General features: G+C 57.1%; 2 protein-coding genes and 1 pseudogene across 6 annotated transcripts; all 3 read right to left on the reverse strand.

Moving 5' to 3' along the window:
• Positions 1–2,274: 2,274 nt before the first annotated feature.
• Positions 2,275–5,046, reverse strand: LOC119876661 (annotated as a pseudogene).
• A 9-nt stretch (positions 5,047–5,055) lies between these two features.
• On the reverse strand, positions 5,056–9,917 carry SURF6 (surfeit 6). The gene is made up of 5 exons (XM_038548819.1): positions 9,745–9,917; positions 8,556–8,756; positions 7,886–7,974; positions 6,561–6,758; positions 5,056–6,382 (listed from the first exon to the last, which is right to left on the reverse strand). The coding sequence occupies exons 1-5, from the start codon at positions 9,836–9,838 to the stop codon at positions 5,903–5,905; spliced, it is 1,062 nt and encodes a 353-aa protein (XP_038404747.1). The 5' UTR covers positions 9,839–9,917; the 3' UTR covers positions 5,056–5,902.
• Positions 9,918–13,099: 3,182 nt separating this feature from the next.
• MED22 (mediator complex subunit 22) lies at positions 13,100–19,270 on the reverse strand. Of its 5 annotated transcripts, none has more exons than XM_038548827.1 (5): positions 19,241–19,270; positions 18,623–18,765; positions 17,170–17,250; positions 16,238–16,446; positions 13,100–13,824 (listed from the first exon to the last, which is right to left on the reverse strand). In XM_038548827.1, exons 2-5 carry the CDS (start codon positions 18,743–18,745, stop codon positions 13,635–13,637), a joined length of 603 nt encoding a protein of 200 aa, XP_038404755.1. In that variant the 5' UTR covers positions 18,746–18,765; positions 19,241–19,270; the 3' UTR covers positions 13,100–13,634. The 5 variants fall into 5 exon arrangements, with proteins under 5 accessions (XP_038404755.1, XP_038404753.1, XP_038404752.1 ...); XM_038548825.1 differs by lacking the exon at positions 19,241–19,270 and adding an exon at positions 19,103–19,229; XM_038548824.1 differs by lacking the exon at positions 19,241–19,270 and adding an exon at positions 19,009–19,206.
• Positions 19,271–19,347: the final 77 nt, after the last annotated feature.

Consider the following 19,347-nt stretch of genomic DNA (forward strand, 5'->3'; position numbering starts at 1 on the left):
CTCCGGCTGGACGCCACTTGGGGAGCTGATCTTGAATCGTCATTCCACTTAAGATCAAGGGAGTGTAAACAGTCTACACCAGAGGACTGGGGATCCTCAGGGCAGCGTGCTCCAAGGCATGAGAGCACTGGACAAGAAGTGGGAGAGAGAAAGTGAAAAGAAAATGAAACGCTCAAGCTTGGATTGGTTTTCAATTCCAAGAGTGATTTGTTCATCAAGCGATTTTTGCGGGAAGTGTCAGGACTAGTTGGACAGCTAGGTAGTCAGGACAGGAGTCCCCAACGAGAACATATGGCCTCAGGACAGCTAAGATAAAACAGCACTGACTTTGTCCCTATCACAGGTAAGGGGCAGTGTAGACATAAGCCCCCAGGTGTCAGCAAAAGACCATTGACATGTTGACATTAACCTAACAGACAGATGCGTGACCAAAGCTCTGATTGCTTAGTTAAGATAGTTCTGCAAAAGAGCTCATAAAAACCTCTAAACTTAGAAACTCTGGGGGCAACCCTCTCGGGACTGTGGGACCCAGGAAATTGAACAAAATCCCCTACCCCTGGACAAGCAGAGCAGGACTATTTTGGGCTGCACCTGCCGTGCTGACCTGCTTATTACTTAGGGCACTGCCCCGCCCTAGTCAGAGACCAGGACACACCCTAATAGGAAATCCAGCTCAGGGGACCACCATGACTGTGCAACTTTCTGTGTATCCCATTGGCCACTGGCCCCTATAAAGTTGCTAAGCCTCTTAGGCTCGGGGTCCAAGTCCCTGCTCCACTGTGACCGGTATACTTGGATCCAGGCTCGAGCTTGTAAATCGTGTGATTGCATCGGTGTCGGCTCTTGGGCACAACATTGACCCCTCCCTCTCTGGGAGCCTTATACTCTTGTTCAATAAACTTTCTTTGCTGCCCACCACTCTTCACCTGGTCTATCTCTTCATTCTTCAAAGCAGCATGACCAAGAATTACAGCACTAAAGGCAGAGAATCCCTGCAACAGAAGGATCTCGTGTGTTGTGTTCTGTGAACTCTCACCTGTTTGGGAAGGGCCAGACACGCACACAGGGAGGATGGTGTACAGAGATGCGGGCAGACTTAGAGGTGGCACCCCGACACCTGAAGAGCACCCAGGGATGCCAGCTGACCCCGGGGCTGAGGGAGAGGAAGCGGTGGTCTCCCTCCCAGCCTCAAGAGGACCCAGCCCTGGCTTGTGAGCCTTCTGGCAGAGGGGAGGGGCACCTCCAGCAGCCACTGATCAGCTCGGCTCTACTGGTCACAATTCTGATGAAAACTTCAGCCAGGGGCACCTGGGAGGGGCAGCCGATAAGAGTCTGACTCCTGATTTTGGCTCAAGTCATGATCTCAGGGTTGTGAGATCGAGCTCCTAGTGGGTCTCTGCACTGGGCGTGGGGTCTGCTTAAGAGTCTCTCCCTCTGCCTCTGTCCCTTGCCCACCACTCATCTGCATTCTATCTCTCTCTCCAAAAAAAATAAATAAAATAAAAAAATAAAATAAAATAAAATAAAATAAAATAAAATAAAATAAAATAAAAAACTGCAGCAGGCTCCTTTGTGCAATTTGACGGAAGATATAAAAGTCAGATGGAAATGCAACAGGTCAAGAGCAATAAAACTACTTTTAAAGAATCAGCGGAGAGGACTTGCCAGGCCAGATACCAAAATTTGATTATGGGGCTAGAGTAACTAAGATGATGTGTTATTGCCACAGGGACAGACCAATAGACCAACAGAACAGAACAGAGAGCTCCAAACAGATTAGGCACATGGGGACAATTGACAGTATGAGGCCCATAATATTCCAAGTCAGGAAAAGAACTTTCTGGGTAAGACTGCAACAGCATTTTAATAGGTGGTGCTAAGATAATGGTTATCTAGAGAAAGGAAAACTAAATCAGATCCTTACATTAAAAGCAAACACAAGTCAGTATGAGTGGATTAAAGACTTAAGTGTGAGGCAAAAACAAAGCTTCTGGAAGATAACATAAAACACCATCTTCATGATTTCAAGGCAAGGGATGAGTTGTTAAATTTACCTGCATTATGGGACAGCCCGGGTGGCTCAGTGGTTTAGCGCCACCTTCAGCCCAGGGTGTGATCCTGGAGACCCAGGATTGAGTCCCCAGTCGGGCTCCCTGCATGGAGCCTGCTTCTCCCTCTGCCTGTGTCTCTGCCTCTCTCTCTCTCTCTCTCTCCTCTCTGTGTATTCTCATGAATAAATAAAATCTTAAAAAAAATAAAATAAAAATAAATAAATAAATTTACCTGAATTAAATGAGTTGAAGTGACAACATAAAACTGAAAAGAGATTTTTAACATGTGTCTGAGGAAAGTACTAACAGCCAAAACACATAACAAACTCCCACAAATCCGTGAGGAAAAGACAACCCAAAGCAACAAGATACCAATATGCACAAACGAAATCAGGAAAAGTCTTGTAGGCTGGGCAACCCTCCCCTTGCCTGTGTGCACGGTTCACTAGGTTTTTATGGATCACTTAGGCTCAAATGGGAACAGGTTTTGAGAGTCTCTGGGCATAAGGCACCATGGTAGGTACTGCCTCTGCCCTCGGGAGCTCATACTTAATGGGCATGGCCAACAGGGAATGTGAGCAGAATGGCAGCACAGCTCACCCAGGGATTACACCAAGTGCTACATAGATGCAGAGTGAAGCACGGTGTGTTTCCACAGCAAGAGAAAGGGACAATCAAAGCCCTTCCTGGAGAAGGTGACCTTATGGGCAGCATGAAGGATGAGCCCAGCTTTAATACAAGGATGAGTGATGGGCACCTCTCCAGGAGAGGACACTGAGGCCCAGGGACTCAGCCACACCATCCAATCTTTGGCAGATCCCTTGCCCGGGGAAGACCCGCTAAGGAGGCAGCCTGAACAGAGACCTCCCCGGGGCTCCACGCTTGTCACTGCCGGATTTCTGCAGGATTCTTGGGCACTGCCACGTAGCGCAGTTTCCTGAGGAAAGGTGGCCTCTGCTGCATCTGTTCGTCCCACAGGTACTCCGGGGACAGCACCTTGGTGGGCTTGTGGTCCAGCAGGTACCTGTTCAGGTGGCTCTCATCGGGTCACACGGCCTCGAGCCCGTTGGCCTGGTCCACCACCATCGCCTGGTGACAAGCTGTGGTCAGCTGGAGAACCTCGACCATCGACCCCCCGAAAAAGCCCCCTGCATAGTAAAAGTCACCCTCATCTCTCGGAATGTAGGCCTGGGACTGCGGCCGGCGCTCATAGGTGAAGGCCTCGCGGGCCGCCCCGTAGAAACCGGGGTGCAGGGTGCCGAAGAGGGGGGACAGGATCTCCACGCCCACGTGATCGCAGAACTTCATGTCCACATCCATACACACCAGGTAGTCCACCTCACGGAGGAAGCGCTGCTGTGAGAAATTGCTGATCATCTCCATGCGGTGCATGGACACCTCCTGCCAGCGGGCATAGTTTCGCACCTCGAGGACCACGATCTGCCTCCCTTCCGCAAGGGGCACACGGGGCACATCGGCGCCGGTCAGTAAAGACGTAGTAGATGACCCTGTGTCCCACCATGAAGTGCTTCTCTGCCGTCTGCAGGAACAGCTCCAGGAAGACCACGTATCTAAGACCAACGACAGGCACCCCAGAACAGAGACGGTGGGTGTTAAACAGATCAAACAGCAGCAAACAGACTAGGGCATAGACAGCTTATGACCCCATAGTCACACCTGGAGGATGTTGTACTGAGTGAAATAAGCCGATTGCAAAAGTCAAGCACTGTCTGATTCCACTTAAAGGGAGTATCTAGAATGCGCGAATTCCTAGAAAGAGACAGAAGGGTGGGTGCCAGAGGCCGGGGAGTGGGGAGCTTGTGTTCAGTGGGCACAGAGCTTCAGTTTTGTGAGGAAAACGCTTGTGAAGATGCGCGGCCCTCTGGTGGCACCGAAACACAAATCTAACACTACCGAACTATGGTGTTTAAACACAGCTAAGATGATAAATGCTATGTGCATTTTAACACAATTAAAAATCAAAAACCAAAAATAAAAACCATAGCCAATCTACTAGCTAAAGACAGTGAATCAACTGTAGAGTAGCAGAGGCCTTCAGATTGGTATTGAGAGCGTGTAGCCTCAACCATAACGTATTTTCTTAATCCATGATGTTGATAAAAATCAAATGATGGATAATGTCTAAATGATAGCTCTCTCCCAACTCATGACCCTCTGATGGCTTCTCATCTTTAAAAAAAAGAAAAAGGTAAATCCAGATCCTACAGTGGTCTACCAGAGCCTACAAGATCTGCCTCTGACCTGGTCTCCTCCCCTCTCTCCTTCTTTCTGTGTGGGCAGGCCGTCTCCTTGATGTTCCTGACACATGCCTGCCATGCTCCTATGGGCCTTTGTGCTTCCTCCTCCCTCAGGCTGGGAGCACCGGGAGCCCGACGTGGGATTCGATCCCGGGTCTCCAGGATCGTGCCCTGGGCCAAAGGCAGGCGCCAAACCGCTGCGCCACCCAGGGATCCCCCGAAAATACCAATTTTTATAATCCTTCCAGAGGGCATATGAGAAAATCCATAAAAACTTTAAAGATTATAGTTTTTTATTTATTTGAGAGATGGGGGTGGGGAGAGGGAGAGAGACAAGCAGACACCATGCTGACTACAGAGCCTGATGCAGGGCTCAATGCCTGCAGGCAAAGATCATGACCGGAGCTGAACTCAAGAGTTGGACACCCTACTGACTGAGCCACCAATATATCAAAACTTTAAATTTCACTTCCAGGACTCTACCACACAGGTCGACTCATAGGTGTGTATAAAGACCCAAGTATAAAAGTTTACAAAAGTTATCAAGGATTTACTGAAAAGTGATTCACGAGCCACGAAATCCACACCAGCCCCCTGCCGGTCTTGTGCGTCTGCAGTGGTTCTGCTGCTGGCAGGTATGCGTGGACTTCCACCACCTCACTGGGCATCTTCCATAGCCTCGCTGAGTCCTAGCTTCTATCCCTCCTCATCTCCTGCCTTCTCCTGGACTGACACCCTCCCACCCACCCCGCCTCTCCCTTCCTCCCAGCGTCCTGTATACTGTGCCCATCTTCCAGAAGACAACTTCCCCCTCCCAGAAAATGTATTTATTTTAAAATGAGAGACAGCAAGAGCAGGAAAAGCAAGAAGGAGAGTAAAAGAATTTCAAACAGATTCCAAACTGAGGATAGAGCCAGACATGGGGCTCAATCTGAGGATCCTGAGATCAGGACCTGAGCCAAAATCAGGAGTCAGGCCCACTTAACTGAGTCCCTCAGGCACCCCCCACCCCCAACCCAGCAGGCACCTGAACATTTTTCATGCACATGTTTACCCTTAAGCTCTAATTCTTGCTCCTCTTACAAGTCAGCTCAGGATGATTCCCTCCCAGTCTCAGCCAAGGTCAGCTCCACCCTCTGCCAGTCCCGAGGCCCATTCCACCTCTGCCTCAGGGTACAGCAGTTCTGAGTTTCCTCCCTTCCAGGTGAGTTTTGGACTGACATGGGCAGTTCCAAAGGCCATTCTTTCCCAGCTTATGCCAACACGGTGGGGAAGAAGGGCCAGTGACATGCCCCCCAGAGCCCTTGCAGCCTCCATTCATCCCTCACCCTGCAAACGTCCGGGGAGCTTTACAACCTCCTAAGAGAAGGCTGGACCCCGGGCCCAGTCACAGCTTTCTGGGCTCTGGAGGATCCAGGCCTCCATTGTCAGCAGCACTCCTCCTTTGACACATTCGAGCTGAGCCCTGAGAACCCACTGGCAAGGTGAGCCCACGGAGCCTCCTGCTGGCCAGGAGCTCCTGCTCAGTGTCCCAGGATGTGGGAGGGCAGTCCCAGGTCAGGGGCGTGGTCTGGGTACCCGGGCTGCAGGCCCTCACGCCAGGCCAGCCCGCTCCAGGTCCTGGGGAAGGATGCGGCCCTTCCTGTGGGCCTTCTCCAGGCGCTGCTCTGCCCGGGCCGCCTTTTTCTTGCGCAGGTTCTGCCGCCGCTTATCCTGCCGCCGCTGCATCTTCTCGACCACGTGGGCGGTGCGCTTCTCCCACTTGCGCTTGCGCTGGGCGCGCCGCTTCTCCTTGCGCTTCAGGGCCTCCTGCAGCAGGTGCTCATTGTCTCGGATGCGCACGCCCTCGGCCTTGTACAGCAGGTTGGTCCACTTCATCTTACTCTCGAGCTCCCGGGCCTTCCCTTCGTCCTGGTCCCGCAGCTCGTCCAGCTGAGCCTGCCGTGCCTGAAGGCGCTCCAGCAGCTGCCGGTAGTTCTTGCCCGTCAGCGGCGTCAGGTTCCCCTTCAGCTTCTGCCTCTTCTCCTTCCGGCGCTGGGCCTTGCTGCTGGCTTGCTCCTCAGTCACCTCCACCTCAGGAAGAAGGGTTGCAACCCCAGTGAATTACAGCTTTTCGGAACCTTTCCCATGAATGCTCCCGAGCACCCCTGTGGGCAGGCACTGCTGCCACTCCACTTTGCAGATGGGCAACCACAGGCTAGAACCACATGGCCAGCTAGGGGAAAGCCAGAGTCCCCCATGCCCCTCACACCTTGTTGAAGAGCAGCCCTGACTGTGCCTCCTCAGGAGGTGGCTCGTGGGGCTCATGGGGCAGCTCAGCAACCTCCGCAGCCTGTGCCACCTTCTCCTTTGCCCTCAGCTCCTTTCGCTTTCTCTTTTTCCTGTCCCGCTCCTGTTTCCTCCGCCGTCTCTTCTCCAAGGCGGCAGGAGACAGCTCGGTGGTGCGGCCCTGGAGAGGAAGAAAGGAAGAACTCAAGCCTAAGGTCCTCCCAACTTGGGGCCCCCGAATCTGGGATGAGGAATCAGGGCAGAAAAGCAGGTAGGAGATTGCTGTGCAGGACACAGTGCCCACTGACTTCAGTGCTCGCCTGTGAAATCATCTACTGCCCAGAATGCAAAGGACCCACGAATAAGAACCACAGCTTTCAGTTCCTAGGGACTTATATACCCTAGGACACTTTACAAGCATAGCGACTGTAACTTCCTAAAGCTCCAACAGATGACATATCCTGCATCATTCTGTAGATGAAAAGCACAGGCTTAGCAAAGGCCACCAACTGGAATGTAGCATCAGGTCAGAATGACTCAGTGCCCGTGCTGACCACAGCAGCGTTCTGCTAGTGACATGTCTGACCTCTGCTCTGTCACTGATGGCCTTTTCTTCTGGAGGCAAACAAGAAAACCCTGGACCAAGGTGACCCAGACCTGTGTGTAGGAAGGCCAGGCTTGGAGCCTGGACTACCCCTTGGGAACGACCTCCTAGCTTGACCCATGGCAGTACACAAAGAAGGTAGGGGACCGTCCCCACACAGCCAGAGGCTCAGGGGACATCCCCTGGGAAAAGGCAGGTGATGGCTGACCAGGAGGACTACACCACTAGCGGAAAAGGCCCAGGCTGGTTCAGGTCTGTGCTCCCCGTGGAGGTCTTCTCTCCAGCCCTCGCCTACCTCACAAGGCTGTCATGACACTTCTGGGGACCCAAGGGCTGCCCGGTGGGGTGTTCAGCAAAGGGAGCTTCCCACTTCCCAGGGAGAGGAGGCTGAGCCTCTCTCCAAGGGCACAAGGAATCTGCAGCTCAGCACAGATCATACAAGGCGGGTAAACCTGGGAACACAGGCCCCCGTGAGATGCCGCAAACCATACCTTATCTCCTGCTGATCAAAGCTGCTAAGGCCCTGGCAGGACCCACTATAGGGGTGGCAGTGGCAGCTGAGGCCTCTCCCACCAGCCCCACAATGGCTGGCGGAGCTGGGAACCAACCCCACAGAGAGCAGCAAGGCACCTTCTCCAAACAGAGCAGGGAAACCACCCTAATAAACCACACTGCTCCCCACAACCGAGAGGCTCCCGGGTCACCTGATGCCGGGCCTCCTGAATTTTTTCATGTAGCCGCTGTCGCACAACCTCCAAGGCAAAGAGAGAGTCAGGCTCTGTAACCAGGGCATCTACAAGGAAGAAAATAGACAGCTGAGAAGACACCCCCTCCTTGCCTCCTGTCCCTCTTCCTAAGGCCCAGCTTCAAAGCCTGAACCTCCCACCACTACCACCACCAGGTGGCCACTCATAGATCTGTACGGCAGCCTCAGTAAGTTCTACTCCACCTCTTCAAGCTGGACTGGCCCCCAGGACAGCCTCCAGAACAGAACACCCCCGTGCGGTATGACAAGGCACTTCCTATGGGGCAAACCAAACCCATCTCTCATTTCTTCCAACTTCTGCAACCTGGGTTTCCCTACATCTCCCCACAGGTCAGCTCTCACGAATTCCCTTCAGACATGTGCAGGCAGTGAGGTTCCTCAGGGAAAACTGCTCCAGGTCCTCAGGGGGACATGACCTTGCCCCCCACCAGACCCAGTTGCCAAATGGCCTGGAACCATCCACCCTCAGAGCCCCTGGGGTCTGTCCCTGGAAAGCTCACTCTCTGGGAAATCTCAAGCTACCCTAGTGTGCCTGGCACAGTGTTTTCTTATGATCGCGAGGACCACATTTTCACCTGATCTCAGCTGGCCCTGCCCGACATCCCCACCTGCTGGGGATCCCGTGGAGCTGAAGGCCTCTTCCTCCTTGGCTACTGCTGGCTTTCCAGCCCTGGAAGCTGGGGGAGACTTCTCCAGGGCCTGGGACTTAGGCTCCACAGCCTTCTCCTCCCGCCTCTGGGATTTCTTCTGCGCCGTCTTCCTCTTCTTTTTGGGAGGCCCAGCAGCTTCAGAGCTTCGAGCTTTACTGGCTGAAATACAAAATTAGAAAGAGCTGCTGTCCCAAGTTTTGTGACCCATTTAACTGGCCAAAAAAAAAAAAGAAAATCTTGTAAAAGCTCAAGTCCCCAGAATAGGCTGAGAATGAATCAGGAAGGAGGACCCAGAGACCCGTATCCATAGAGCTCAGACCCACAAACCCTAGAAGACTGGCCACACATATCAAAACCCTGAAAAATCAACATCCACATGACCCAGCAGTCTGCTTGTGAGAATCCATCCGTGGTGTGCATGAAGCCGTGGCCTCAGGTATTTTTATTACAACGTTTTCTGAGGGAAAAACTAGGCAAACCCAAGAAAACCTAAATACCCACCTACAAGAGCAGCGTAAGGCACTGCTACCTGGCAAAGTGCTGTGCGCCCGTAAAAAAAGAATGACACCAGCTTTCGTTCTAACAGGTTAAGTAACATTTATGTTTAAGGAGGCAAACGAGCACACAAAAGACGTTTTCAAACGTAAAATACGCTTGTAGGAAAAATACAAACCTAAATGATTACCAATTGCTTAAATAACTCGCTCAATTTTTGAACTCCGTCTAAGGATTACGTCCGCTTTTTGCGTGAAAACAGGAGTCCGTCCTCTCCCGCCGCTGCCCCCGCGCCCCCTCCCGCCCAGGCGGCACCCACACGTCCCAGCCCCGGGGGCCGCTTCCGTCCCACCTGCTCGCGGGCCGGCCTCCCGGGCTCCCGGGCTCCCTGCCCCGCAAGCACCCGCGTCCCCGGCAGGAGGCACCGCGTTCCCCGCCGCTCCCCCCGCTGCCCGCTCCACGGGGTCCCCTCCTCGAGCCCGCAGGCGCTGCCGGCCGGGGAGCAGTCCGCGGCGACTCTCTCCGTCCCTCGTAGGTGCCCCCAAGCAGGAGGCTGCGGGGGCGGGGGGGGGCGTCCGGGCGCCGCAGCCGGGGTAGCGCCCGCCCCCCGAAGCCCTCCCAGGCCCGACCGCGACCGCGGGCTGCGCGTTACCGGACGTGCGCTTCTGCGGCTCCAGGCTGGGCTGGGAGCAGATCTTCCTGGCCAGGCCCTGCAGGTAGGCGTCCTTGGCGAGCAGCGAAGACATGCCGGCGGGTCCGGAGACGCGACCAGGGACCGCGCCGCCCTCGCCCCTCCGGCCGCGCGGGAAGACGCACGTGCGCAGGCGCCGCCGGCCGAGCGCCGAGCCGCCGGCGCGTGGTGCTCGACTAGTCCGGCCTGGCTCCGCCGGAAGAGGCGCGCGGGCCAGGCGCAAAGCGTTGTGGGAGGGAGCGGGGGTCCCGCCCCTGCCCGCCGCGCCCGGCGCGGTGCCGCGTATGCAGTCGGCGCTCGGGACGACCGGCTGCGCTTCCAGGGGCTCGGGCCCTGCGGAATCTGGCGAGGGCGTGTCGGCGCGTAGGGGACCGCGCGGGTGTCGTCAGCGGAGCGCGGCACGGCCTGGGCGAGTCGGACAGTGCGCAGGGGGAAGGGTGGGAGGTGCCGGGAGGGACCGGGACCCGCCCGTGCCCCGGCGCTGCCCTCGCCCTCCCCGCCCCTCGCCCTCCCCGCCCCGCCCCGAGGGTCGGGCGGCCCCGCACGCCGGCGCCCTGCTGCGTGGCGGTGACGGGCTCCGACGCCTTCGGGGCCTTCCGAGGGTCGCCTGGGAGACCGCGACGTTCGTGGAGGGCGACGGGGGCCCGGTCTGGGTGACAGGGTTGCTGGGAGGTCATGCCTGAAGCACCGGCTTGGCTGCGCGGCCCAGCCTCCGCTGTGGGGTGGCGCTTGGAGGAGACGGTGGCCCCCGTCTTCCCGCACGGTTCCAGCGCCCCAGCCCCAGCCCGACCTCTGGAGCAAACCCCTGGGCCAGAGCGCGCCCTCTCCGGCTCTGTCAGTTCCAACCGTCAAAGCCAGGGGCGCCGAGGGACCGCGATGCATGCGGGAAGGTACAGCAATGCCGGGCCCTCTTGGGCCCTCTTTCGGGGCGACTCTGGCCCGCACCGCAAGGCAGGCTTCCCCGTCCTGCGTCACCACCTCCAGGGAGGCCTTTGCTGACGGGGTGACACGTGCCCGCAGAACTGCCGCAGGGAGGGAAAAGTGGAGTAGGGCCCGGCGGCCCGGCCCGGCCCGTATTAAGTCCCCTCTTCTGTGAGAGTTGCCTGGAGGGTCTAACCAGCTGATCCTACCTCCTCCCTGAAATCCTGTTCCCAGAGGACTCCAGGGACCCCAAAGGACAGGCCTTCCTCCTTCCCCCGTCTCTCTTCTTTGAGCCTCACTTGCTTTTTCTGTCAACTCAGTGCGGTGACCCCCTTCAGGGCCTGTGACCTGGTGCTGATGATTCCCCCGAACTCCACGCATCTCCGTGGGTATGTAGAGAAGAGAGGTCTGCCCCCCCCCCCCCCCACACACACACACACACACACCGGGCCTCCTGCCACTGCCTCCCATGTGTCAGTTAAGGCCGCCATATGCTTGGAGGCACACAGGTCAGACCTGGAAGCCACCTTGCCTCCTCCTCTCATTCCCCACATCTAGTCCTTGAGCAAATCCTGTTGGCTCTCCCTTAAAAGTATATGCAGGGGGCGTCTGATTTTTAGTTTCGGCTCAGATCATGATCTCGGGGTCTGAAGACCTAATCCCACATCAGGTACCTGCTCAGGGAGAAATCAGCTTCCTCTCTCTGCCCCTCCCCCTGCTCATGCAGTCTCTCTCTCTCTCCCCCTCTCTCTAAAATGAGTGAATAAATCTTTTTATAAAATAAAATAAAATTTTATTTTTAAATAAAAATAAAACCCCAAAAGTATATCTGGGACTAACTCTAGATCTAGCCCAGACCACCACCTTGATCCTGTTCTAAATTTCAAGAGACTATAAGAAATAATAAGCAAATGCAATGCAAAATAAAAATAAGTATAAAAGAAAACAGCTGGAGAACTGGGTAAGTTAGAATGTGTCATGATCCTAGAGAATATTATGGAGCAATTGGTCATTTTGGGCCTGATGCTGACATCGGGCCATGAAGAAGGTTGGTCTTCTTACACAAGCTGGCAGGTATTTAGAGGTGAGGTGTTATGAGGCATGCGGCTGACGTTCAGGTGGTTTTTAGAAGTGAGAGCAAGTAAAGATGCAAAAGATGAATCCAGAAAAGTGTCTCTGTGGGTGTTCTTTATGCAACCTTTATGCCTTCGCCAGGGGTTTGGATGGTCTCAGAATAAAACACTTGGGATACAAAGGGTATGACTGAGGACCACTCATGGTTTAGCGACATGGAGGCCACTGGGTACCTTAATACGTGTAGCTCGGCCAGAGTCCTGGAGACCAAACCTGCCGGAAGCAGGCTCAAGGAAGAGTTGAAAATGGTCCGTGAGTCCAGTAGGTTCTGCTTCCAGGGACATGGGCTGGAGAGGAGGAGGTGCAAAGAGCTACCTTGCTTTAGGATGAGGAAAACCATTTCATTTTCCAATGGGAACAGTATCCCGAGCCCAGGAGAGCGTCACACCGATGGTCCAGAGATCTTGCCCCTCAGGTGTTTAGAAATTGAAAACAGTAGAAACCCCATCAGGTTTGGTCCAGTCCTTCCAGACTTTTCCTCACAAGGGCTTCCACTGGTTGCATTTCCTTTTAATTTGTTAGCAATTAAGGTTTGTCGGAAAGAGATCACCTGTTTTCTCGACGGAAAAACAACTTCCCCAGGCCGCCCCAGAAAACCAGAGCCAGGGCCGGGCTCCATGTTCCCACCTGTGGGATGCCTCTGCCTGGCTGTAGGGGGTGGGGGATCTGTGGGACCCAGCATAACTCAGCTTGTGTCCCTCCCTGCCCTTGAGGCTGGATTGTGGGCTGGCCCCCCCTCCCCCACATAGCCACTGAGAGAAGGCATGCCAGTGATGGCACAGGGTTGAAGTCCCAGTTCTGCTGGTGTTGGCACCGCAGCACCTGGCCTAGCACCCCCTATAGGTCGAGTCCTGACTTCTGCTGCTTCATCTCCCAGCTGGGTGACTGCGGACACAACACTTCAAGCCCTTCCCAGCCTGTGGCCACTCCTCCCAACAGTGCAGGGGACTCCAGGGGCAGTGAGGGCTCGCTGGGACCACAGGTACAGGCACCTGGATCTTTTAATGTGAAGGAGAGGCAGCCGTTTTTCACTTGCCAGATATTCAAGACCTAAGTCCCAGGCAGTTCTAGGCAATGGCAATGCAGCCACAACCCCAAACTGGCCAAGTCCCTGCTCACCCAGAGCCCCTACGGGGGGGCAGGCTTCCCTGGAGCCCAAGGCTGTCCAGGCTGAGCCTGAAAGCTGCTCTCCCGACAGTCACTAGGAAACCAAGGGTGGTCCAAGAGACCCAGGACTAGGAAGAAAGAGCCAACCAACACAAAAGGGCAGTGCTGCTTTTATTCAACGGTCTCATCACAAAGGTACCAGAACATATACGGCAGAATTAGAAGGTCCCTGTCCTAGCTTCTGTGAGAAGGGCAGCATCCCTCTCCCTGTCACAGCCCCCACAGGGACAGTCCGCTTGTGTAGGGACCCTTGGGACAAGGCAGCAGGTGGGGCTTTGCATGGGAGGCCTGCCCTAGACAGGGAGTCTGGAGTTGGCTAATACTGTCCACTCAGAGCACCAACTGCAGCTTTTAAAACAGCAGGACATCCTCCTGCCCCACTACTAGGGCCTCCCAGGACACACTGGCCGGGAAGCTTCTGCCCAGCAGGCCAGGAGAGCTGTGAACAGAGGTGACCACTCAGGGTGGTGGGCCACCTTGGCAACGGCCCTGGGGGGACTCATCCTTTGTCCCTGGGCTAAAGTCCCCAAGGAGGCAGGCCACCACAGCTCCCCAAGGGAAGGCAAGGCTAAAGGGGTCACCAGCCTTCCTAAGAACCTAGGGGCATGGGGAGGGGAGCCCTGGGAGGCTCAGGCGTGCTCCGTGGGCCCGGGGCCACTGGCATGGGAGTGGACAGGGGCTGCAGCCTGCAGGGGGCCAGCGCTGGGCTCCGGGGACGCCAGCACGGGGGCCGAGAGGCCATCCGCAGAGTCTGTGTCCGGGTCCAGCCTCCAGTACGCTTCGCACAGAGGCAGGTCATTAGCTTCGCAAAGACTTGAGCTTTTCCACCACCAGAAACCCAGGGAGAGACAGGAGCAGGCAGGGCGGGGGCAGGGGCAGGGGAAGCAAGATAGAAGCAGAGTTAAGGAAACAGACCACACCCCAAACTTGCCTTCCCCTCCTCTGGGTTGGCCTGGCTGCGGGTGGGTAGGTGGGGCTGCCCTTGTTTCAGGGTCCAGGGTCCTCAAGGGGAGGCCCTTCCAGGACCAGCCACCAGCAGGCTGTGTGACCCTCCCAGCGGTCTCCTCCTGCTGACCAGCCAGGAGTACTCCCCCACTGGGGGCCACAGGGCTGAGCCCACCGAGCCGCCACCTCCCACCCCGGCTCCAGATGCTCTTGCAGGCCCCGGACACGTGTCCAGAGCTCACTAGGGTCTCTCCACAGTCACTATATTTCGCAAGGATCCCGAGAGCAGACCCGGTCTTCTTTTTGGATTCACTGGCCAGCAGGGACTCTGCCTGAATGGGGTCACAGAACCAGAAGCCCTGGCATTCCCTTCTGCACCACTGGACCAGCTGTGTGGCCTCCAGCAGGCTCAGAGGCCCCTGGAACTCAGTCTCCCCACCTCTAACATGGGGTCGGCAGTGTTGGCCTCCCTGGGCATGGGAGGAACCTGGGTGAGGATGCAGGTGAGGGGCGTGGCTCACTAGGGCCATCAAGGGGTGGCTAGAGCACAGAGGTCCCACACCTATCTGACCTGCCCCTCATCCTACCCCACCCCTCACTCCCTCCTTTGCTCCTGCCCTCAGCACTTTGGGCCCAGAGTGGCATCCCAAGGAGAGCAGAGGGCAAGAGGCAGAGAAAGAGCAAGTCGTGAGCAGAGAGCAGGCGAGCGTGGACACGGGCATGCAGGGCATGGCAGTCTGTGTCGGGGGCTTTCACGGAGGAGCACACAGCCTGCCAGCTGTGACTCAGCTGAGCCCTGGCCTTACACAGGTCTTTACCATGAGGGAGGAACTCAGCCTCCCAAGGCACCAGGGGCAGCAAGGAACCCCTTTGAATGAACCAGAGACCGACAGGGCAGGACGTGGGAAGCCTGGCACTTGGGCCCCTGGGTTCCCTGCAGTCCTGTCCAAGTGACTTTGGGCAGGTCCCTCAGGCCACCCCTAACCCAGGCCACAACGTCAAGAGGCAGGGCTGAAATGTTGTCCGTAACCACTTAGTACACAAGCCCAGCCCCGGAGGCAGCAGGAAACAAACACAGGGACGTGAGGGTACTCTGCAAAATGCAGTGGGGCTGTGAAGCCATGTCCCCGGCGACACAGACACCCCCCAACCCCCACCCCCAGGGACCCACCCAGGGCCCTTCTCTGAAGGCCTGGTGTGCATGAGGTGCTTCTGCATGTCTACTGAGCTGATAGGCACCAGGCACCAAGGGTGGCCCCAGAATTTCTGAAAAGTCTAGAACCACTCCAGTTGGAAAGTGGCACTGTCCCTTCCCACAGAGGCCAAGATAGCCAGGGACAGTGAGGGCTGGTATTGAGTACAGGGCAGGGAAACCAAGGCCCAGACCACAGACCAGCCTGGGGCAGCTGGTCTCCGTGGGGCAGAAAGGAGCATCTGAAAGCCACCACAGGAGGAACAGGTTTGTCTGGGCAAGGGCACGCGGGCCACTGACTCTGTGTGAATTGAGACTTGACTTGGGGACAGAGGTGCAAGGCCTTCTGGTCTCCAGCCTGTTCCCGCACATAAATCACACCTGGACTCTGATTCCTCTGGACTCCTTGAGATCATACAACTCCAGTTTCAGGATTCAAAGTGGTGCACATGGGCTGGGGAGACAGGTCTTGCCCGCTACCCCTGCGGCCCGGCGTGGGCCTAGTGTGTAGGAAGGCTCTGGTTTGCGAACCAGGCTGAGCTGAACAGGAACTCAGTAGTGCAGGCACTCCAGGCCCAGCTTTCGAAGCCATCCTCTGCTCTGGATCCCCCTTGCCCCCACCGCTGCAATGTGGGCCCTGACATACACTGAAGGTTTGGTGATACCCAGTTGGAACTACATCCCTAGGCAACAACTAGTGTCCTGCATATCCTGGACACGAACCCGGGCTGCCAAGAGAAGCTAGCCCAGGCCTGGCTGGAATGTTTAAATCTTGATAAAAAGCTAAGAAAAGCACACAGGCCCTGAGTGAGACAGTCAGCAGCCCCAGCAGGGAGGGATGCTGGCTCTGCGCTCCCTTCTTGGGCTCAGCCCACCCATCCCCTGAAGTTCTGTGATTTTCATCCTGCTGCCCCGGGCCTGGTAGTCGGTGTAAATTGTCCATCAATCACTCTGACCACGAGCTCTGCTCTGAAACCAGAGCAGGCGTCTGTGCTGCCACGACCAGGAAGGGTTTGCAAAAACAGGGCCTTCGGGGCTGCAGGCCGGGCCCGGGCCCACAGGTGTGCTCTGCGCAGGATCCAGCCCTATCTGTACCTGGACGAGTAATACTCCTCCTCCAGCTCGTACAGGTCGATGGAGATCTCGTCCCGCAGGGCGATGAGCTTCCGGTCACATTCCTCCTGCAGGGCTCGCAGCTGCTGGTTGCGCTGGTCGATGGCCTCATTCACCGATGGGAAGTCATTGAGGATGAGGAACTGCTTGAGGTCAGACACCAGCTTCATCAGGGACTCACCGGCTCGGACCTGCAGCCATCAGAACCAGGGCAGACGTGGGTGGGGAGCCACAGCGGCCCTGCCTCCATTTCCTTGTCTGTAAAGTGGGACTACAGCGATGACGGGGTCATTGTAGGAAATAAGAACTGAAAGTGAGCCACGGGGGACAGGGTCCATGGCACCGCCCTGACGGCATGACACGCTCCCCAGTCCCTCCCCTCACACTGGCTGCTGCTCCACGAGGCGCTGACCTCCCATTCCAGGTTATGCAGGTACATGGCCTGCTTCTCAAAGCCTCAAACCCCAAGATAAAACTACTGTCCTGCTGAACTCCTGCCCCTGCACTTCCTGGGGGCAGTGTGCAAGCCAGGTGGGCAGGATATCTCCGGGGCTTCTCCTATGCATCTTCACCCGTGGGCATTAATCTATGGCAACATTTGGCTGACGTGCCTGTTCTGTGACCTCAGAACGGATTAAACCCCACATCGTGTTTTGTTCGGCAATGTGGTTTTGTTCTCACAATGAATCTCCAGGAGCCTTCTCGTCAGCGAGACAGGATCAACCTCTTTCCAACCAGTGCACAGCACTCTCCGTGATGGATGCAGCGACAGTCTGCCACCCCTTGCACAGCTGCCAGGCAGCCCCCCGCCTGGGAGGAGTCTCCTGAGAAGTAGTTTGCCCCCCACCCAGGAAGCCCCAGTGGGACCATGAGGCTTGCACAGCTGGGGCTGTGCCCCCCACCTAGTGACTCACGATGTTGGCAGCTCGAACATGCATCTCGTAATTATCCTGCTCGCCCTGAGTGGCTCTCGACACTTGTGTCTCGTCCTCGATCTGAAGGGCGAACAAAAAAGCCCAGAATTGGCAGGTGCCCCAGCCCGCGGGTCACTGGACGGCTGCAGCACACCCACACCCGCTGCCTCTCATTCCCCTTCGCCTTCTCTGCCAGGCCCTGTTGGCCAGACCTTGGACAGCCTTCAGCCTCATGCCTTCTAGTTCTGTTCTTAGGAGCTAAGGGGCACCTTCACCAGGAAGATGGGTGTCCACGTACCCTGACTGCGGTGCCACAGCCAAGGAGGTCTAGGTCTCTTTTAGAGCCCTGTTCAGTATAAAACCAGGTCACTAACTCAGATGCTCGATAAATTACTGAACGTGTGAAGGCTCGTCGTATCTCTTTTAAGCAACCATCTATCGAGTGCCTCCAGGGTGCTGGGCACCACGGTCAGCGCTTGACTGTCATTACCTATCTCACGGGTTTGTCGCAGAAGCCTGGAGTGCCATCCCGGGTTTCCAGGGTGCAAACCTGAGTTAGGGACAGCACAGAGGGTGCACTCAAGGCATTTCCGACAGTAAACGGAGGAATCAGAAGCACTGCCTGGCCTGTCTCGTCCAAAGTGCAGGCTATTCAGGCTCCATCCAGCCCGTCCATGGGGACAGGGCTTCCACAGGGGGCCTTGCCAGGCCGGGCTGGGGGCAGGGCACTTTAAAGTGAGGAGTTGGACTTCCTGGGTTCAAATCCTGGCTCTGCTGGCTATTCGCAGAATGACCTCGGCGAATTACTAAGTCTGAGCCTCAGTTTCCACTTTTAAACACGGAGACAAGAAGTGCCTGCCCCACAGAGCTCTCGTGAAGGTTAAACGCATTAATATACGCCAGCCCTAGCCCTCACGATAGAGCTCAATGAACACATGCTTAATGCAGGCTAGCTTTCCTCATCACGGTGCTACCCGGCCTTCTGAGGTCTACCGCGGCTCAAGATCCACCCGCACCTGGTGCAGCGCAGCCCCGCAGGTTTGCCCGACCCCACCCAGACACCTGGAGGGGCCTTCCCAGCTTTTCTCCCTGATGGCACTTGGGCAAAAGGCGCCTTGGCCCGCATCAGGCCGCACGTAACCACTTTACACAAAGTCACCCAGTCACCAGAAGGGCCTTAGGATGCAGGGAAACCAAGGCACGGAGTCCACTCCCCCCCAGATCCATGCTGCTGGTAGGTGGTGCGGCCCATGGAAGCCTGGCCACCTCACCGCAGCGGGTAACCGACCGGCTGGTTCGGTCACCGGGTGACCCGTTGCCTTGGGGTGGGGGGAACAAGGCCTGGCCGCGTCGCTCACTGCTGCTCCGCACCACCGGCTCGCAGCCTCACCCCATCCCATCCCCGCCCCTGTCTCCTGTCTCGGAAGGGCAGGAGCCGGCCCACCCGCCCTACCTTGGCGGTCTTGATGATCTCGGTGAAGTTGTCCATGATGGACTTGACATCGTCCTTGAGCCGCTTGTTGTAGGACTGCAGCAGCGTCTCCTTGCTCTGCGGCAGGGCTCTCTGCTGGGCCATGGCCGGGCCTCGGGCGGCACCTGCGGGCCGGGGTCCGGCGTGAGCGGAGCCACCCCCGGCCGCCGCCCTCCGTGCCCCCGCCTCAGCAGAGCCTCGGCCTCGGGGAGCCCCGTCCCGGCCAGCACACGTGCGGCCCTGGGCACACGGACGGGCCGGCGCGCTGGGCCAGCGAGCGTCGGCCGGAGGCCCGCAGACGCCCCCCGCGCCGCCCCGGGGCCCGCTCGCTCCGCACAGGTGACCCCGCGCCCGCGCCCCCGACCCACCCAGCTCGCGGCCTGGGAGCCACCTGGCAGCGGGGCAGGGAGGGTCACACCGGGGAAGAGACGGCGACCCCGCCCCGACGCGCCGACGGCCCACCTACTCCGCGGAGCCCGGGGCGACCCGGCGGGACGCAGGCGGGAGGCGGGAGGCGGCAGGCGGCAGGCGGGAGGCGGCAGGCGGACGAGCGCGCGCCCCTCCCCGGAAGTCCCGTCCCGGCTTCCCGCCCGCTCAGACCTGCCGCGGCTACCGCGCTAGGCGCCGCCTCCTGCGGGGGCGGGGTGAGTGGGTGGGCGAGAGCGGTCCTGTCGCTTTAAATCCGAAATCCCGCGCGGGCTCCAGTT

The sequence above is a fragment of the Canis lupus genome, chromosome 9 (assembly GCF_011100685.1).
Source record: "Canis lupus familiaris isolate Mischka breed German Shepherd chromosome 9, alternate assembly UU_Cfam_GSD_1.0, whole genome shotgun sequence".
In the NCBI taxonomy this organism is placed as follows: Eukaryota; Metazoa; Chordata; class Mammalia; order Carnivora; family Canidae; genus Canis; species Canis lupus.